At 31.6% G+C, this 4,833-nt stretch overlaps 1 protein-coding gene across 1 annotated transcript; it reads left to right on the forward strand.

The window, feature by feature from the left end:
• Window positions 1–502: 502 nt before the first annotated feature.
• On the forward strand, window positions 503–4,522 carry LOC115716576 (lysine histidine transporter-like 8). The gene is made up of 5 exons (XM_030645403.2): window positions 503–1,338; window positions 1,415–1,551; window positions 1,634–2,061; window positions 3,557–3,688; window positions 3,784–4,522. Exons 1-5 carry the CDS (start codon window positions 944–946, stop codon window positions 4,270–4,272), a joined length of 1,581 nt encoding a protein of 526 aa, XP_030501263.2. The 5' UTR covers window positions 503–943; the 3' UTR covers window positions 4,273–4,522.
• The last annotated feature ends 311 nt before the right edge of the window (window positions 4,523–4,833 follow it).

The following is a 4,833-nucleotide window of genomic DNA, read 5'->3' on the forward strand; positions in this document are numbered from 1 at the left end:
TCGTCGTCGACACCACAAACTCAAATGCCCTGTGATTAATTAACCGCCACAAACCTCTAACCTCAGTTAGAGAATGATAGAGATCCAAGATATATGAAGAACAAAATCAGCATTAAAAAAAACAAAGAAGGAGATGGAACAATACCTAGAGGTTACGAATGGCAGAACTCAGATCTGAACTCCATTGGTTGTCCGTCGTTGGAAAAAAGTCACTCGTATGGGCTGCTGGACGGAGATAGAACTAGAGAGGAAGAGGGCCCTTCGTGTGCGGTTGAAAGAGAACGTTCAGAGTTTTCCTTTTACCTTGTTTAGTTCCAACAAATTAAACATTAAAGAGTAAAAGATTGATTTTTTTTAGTGACCAGTCAAACAAGACCTTTGTTTCAAAGTGTGATAGAAGACGCATGAGGGGTCTATTTGGTGTAAAAGCTTTTTAGTATAAGTTTTTTTTTTTTTTAGTGCTAAACTAAATATGGTCCTTGTGCTTTATACAAGAGTGGTGTAAAAGCTTTCAACATACCTTTCATCCTATTTTTTATTTTTCTCAAGCATAAAATTTAGGATAAAAGGTCTCATATGTAGTGATTGTTGTTTTAATTTTGAATACACCAATTTAGGTGAATACTTGGAGTTCTGTAAGTGGATTTCTTTCGTAGCACGAATACTCGCAGTTTTTATTGTTATATAATTTTCTCCAACAACAAATATAATTACAAAATATAAAAGAAAAATATTTTTGAAAATTCCTCGTTTTTAGGTAGAAAAAATAGTTAAGCTTTGTCTCCGCCTTTCTTTGATCTTCCGCATTTACATTAGACTGAAAATGAAGTTTCATATAGCTAAGCTGCTTATTGTAGACAATTCATACTAAATAGAGAAAGTGACACTCATACTTGTAATTTATAAATTTGAGAAGCTAAAAGGGTTGAAACTAGCTACTACTATGGAGGAAATGCCTATCTCTACAACACCTCCAACGGAGGAGGCCGATTCGGTGCCGCATCCGGTAGAAGCGCCACCAGCCCAATACCACTCTCCCTCTTTGACACGTGTCCCTCTCATCCCTACCTCGGCAGAAGACGGCGGTGACAAGATTGAAACTACCTCGAAAACACCAAAATCGTTGACACCAAGAATTAGAACTCCGCGGTTCATTACTCCCATAGGAAGCCCTATTAGAAGGGCTCTGAAACTCACTAGGCTAGACCCTCAAGATGCTTGGCTTCCAATCACTGAGTCAAGGAATGGAAATGCCTACTACGCTGCTTTTCACACTCTTTGTTCTGGCATTGGAATTCAAGCACTTGTTCTCCCAGTTGCATTCACCATTCTTGGCTGGTAATTCTTAATTAAGATATAATCATATATATAAAATTAATAAAACGTTGATATATCGATGGGTTTAATATTATAGGACATGGGGAATTATATGCTTGGCTGTGGCATTTATATGGCAGCTTTACACCTTGTACTTACTCGTACAACTTCATGAATCTCCCGAAACTGGGATACGTTACTGCAGATATCTTCAACTTTCCCATGCAACTTTTGGTACGTACATGTATAGTATTTTACTCTCTTGTTTTTGAAAATGATTTATCTGTTGTACGATGATTATTTTCATGTCAATCAGGTAGCAAATTATCAAGGTTGTTAACCCTATTCCCAATATTGTATCTATCTGGAGGAACATGTGTGGCGTTGATCATCGTAGGAGGGTCAACGTCAAAAATGTTCTTCCAGACAGTGTGCGGTGCAACGTGCACTGCCAAGTCCTTAACCCCGGTGGAGTGGTACTTGGTGTTCACGTGCACCGCCGTGCTTCTGTCTCAGCTACCCAATTTGAACTCGATCGCTGGGGTGTCCCTAATCGGGTCTGTCACGGCAGTCGGCTACTGCACTCTGATATGGGTGGTGTCTGTGTCGAAGGGTACGCTTCCTGGTGTGTCATACAACCCCATAGAAGCCAAAACTGATCTCCGCCAATTTTTTGATGTGCTCAACGCACTTGGAATAATTGCCTTTGCTTTCAGAGGCCATAATCTCATACTCGAAATCCAGGTAAATATATATTTAATTTATGTATATATCATTTTTAAATAAAGAAAAAAAAAAGGTTATAATTGGATGGCTATTTTTAGTAGAGTTTTACTACAGGTAAAGTTCAACCTTAATTCTGCAATCTTTTTAATATATTTTTTAAAAAAATATTCAGAAAGTGTCATATATACATACATATAGCACTTTAATTACTTAACACCTATACTCTGTAATTAGTCATTAGCGGTTCTCTTATAAATTTAAAAAATTTACAATTTTACTGAATTTTTTTAAAAAATATTATCTTTTAATAGAAAACCATAAAATAATAAAACAGAATAATTAAAATAATAATTGAACAATTAAAATACATAATTTAACTAAAAAAACACAATATTTATGAAAAAAATTCTGCTCACAATAAAAATAAAATTGAATATTTTAATATGTAGTATAAAAATCCTTTTTGCATGATGTGTAATTTTCCTTCAAATAGCCTCACCAAAAATAACTTGAATAATCTATTATAATTTGAATAAATTTATTTATACTATTTTTATAAAATTTATATAATATATTATATAGAATATGTTTAATTGTTGTATTTATTATTATTTAATTTTGAATTTCTTGGTGTTTAATTTGAAATTAAAACTTTATAATTATTCATTTTGATTATATTAATTTGAAATATTGAATTTGAACAAGTTATTATTAATATTTTCATTATATTTTATGTATAACAATTGTTTAATTTTATTTAATTCAATTAATGTTTATCTCACATTTTTAAGTTTTTTTAAACTTAATTTAGGCTATAATATGATATATACTAGTAATTTTTTATGTCTATTTTTAAAAAAAAAAAAAATAAATAAAAATAATAAATTAATAATAAAGTGTTAATTATTTGGTAAATGGATTAAAAAATTATTAGGTTGTCAAATTTTTTTTTTTTAAATCAGCCAAATAATTATATTTATTTAGGTACAACTCAATGTGTATACAATATATATAAATATATATTTTTAAATGAAGACTTATTGTATATAAGTATCTCCATAAAATTTGTCTGATTCTCACTGATTTTTTCTTCCCTTCCCGCCTTAAAGTGTTGGGCGTTGGATGAAGTTGACCGTAGACTTCATATATGCTAGAATCGTAGATTGACTTATCTAGGCATTAAAGCTGTGAGAGACGTACTAAATTGCTTCCTTCTAGTTCTATATATTTTATTGGAGTTGCTATAAAAATCTGATTTATATATTTTAATTTAATATAATATTTATAATTATATGTTGATCATGACTCATTACTGGTAAGGTAACTAACAATATACTCATCTTAATTTGTGCAAATGTTTTCTATTTCCTTTTTCCTTTTCCATATAAAAAATTAATTAATTACCAATAAATTTGTAACTCTAATGAGAAAATAACTACATACAAGAGCATAATAAGCTTACATTGGTTGAAAGTTATGAGTAAAATTATTGAAAAAATACGCGCTTGTACAGTCCACAATGCCATCTAGTGAAAAGCATCCATCAAGAATCCCAATGTGGAGAGGTGTCAAGTTTTCTTACTTTCTCATAGCAATGTGCCTATTCCCCCTTGCAATAGGAGGCTATTGGGCATACGGTCAAAAGGTAATAATTTATTTTCTCTTTTTGAAAAAAAAAAAACATATTAAAGCCAATTTCCAAATTTTTAATTATTAATCGGTTAATTTTTTGAATGATAGATACCAGAACAAGGGGGTATGCTAACAGCCTTGTATGCATTCCACTCACGTGACACATCTCAATTCATCTTAGGCCTAACGAGCCTATTGGTAATAATAAACGCCGTAAGTTCATTCCAAATATATGGGATGCCAATATTCGATGATATGGAGTCACTGTACACTAGGAGGACGAAGAAGCCATGCCCATGGTGGCTCCGCGCAGTTTTCCGGATTATGTTCGGATTCAGCTGCTTCTTTGTGGCAGTGGCCATTCCATTCTTGGGGAGCCTAGCTGGTCTGATTGGAGGAATTGCCTTGCCTGTTACTCTAGCTTATCCATGTTTCATGTGGCTCAAGATCAAAAAGCCAAAGATGTGTAGCTCAATATGGTTGCTCAATTGGGCACTTGGCCTACTTGGTATGGCTCTAAGTGTATTTTTGACTGCGGCTGGTGTTTATGTTATCATTGACACAGGTATTCATGCCAATTTCTTCAAGCCTCAATGAAAAAAATTGGGCAAAGATATCAATTATATTATATATTAAGATACCTGAATATATGTATACACACACATTTCAAAATCAATTAATCATGTGTAATAAGGATTATAACTTTTTTTTTTTTTTCATTTTCCCTTGTTTGTTTCTAATATTGAGAAAATTATGATAGAGATTTTATTATAATGGAAGAAAATTAAAATGTATTACAATTCTATTGTAAAGTAATATAAGAATTAAAATAGAAAATTGATTAAATATATGTTATAATATATAAATACATTATATATATATTGCATATATATAATTAGAAAAAGAAGAATATAACACATATGTAATATAATACATATATATATATATAACAAGAGAATGTACATACACTCATTCACAATTATGAGTGTAGATTAGTGGGGATCACCATAACTTGAACAAGGTATTACACCTTTGTCTAAAAGCTTATTTTTCCCTTTATTTCCAAGCACTAATGGAACTCTCTAGGAAATAGTTTTGGAAATTATCAAGTCTTAGGGTTTTCTAACAATGTGCTTTTTTGATAGAAAACTTCTTATC

Source organism: Cannabis sativa, chromosome X, assembly GCF_029168945.1.
Source record: "Cannabis sativa cultivar Pink pepper isolate KNU-18-1 chromosome X, ASM2916894v1, whole genome shotgun sequence".
In the NCBI taxonomy this organism is placed as follows: domain Eukaryota; kingdom Viridiplantae; phylum Streptophyta; class Magnoliopsida; order Rosales; family Cannabaceae; genus Cannabis; species Cannabis sativa.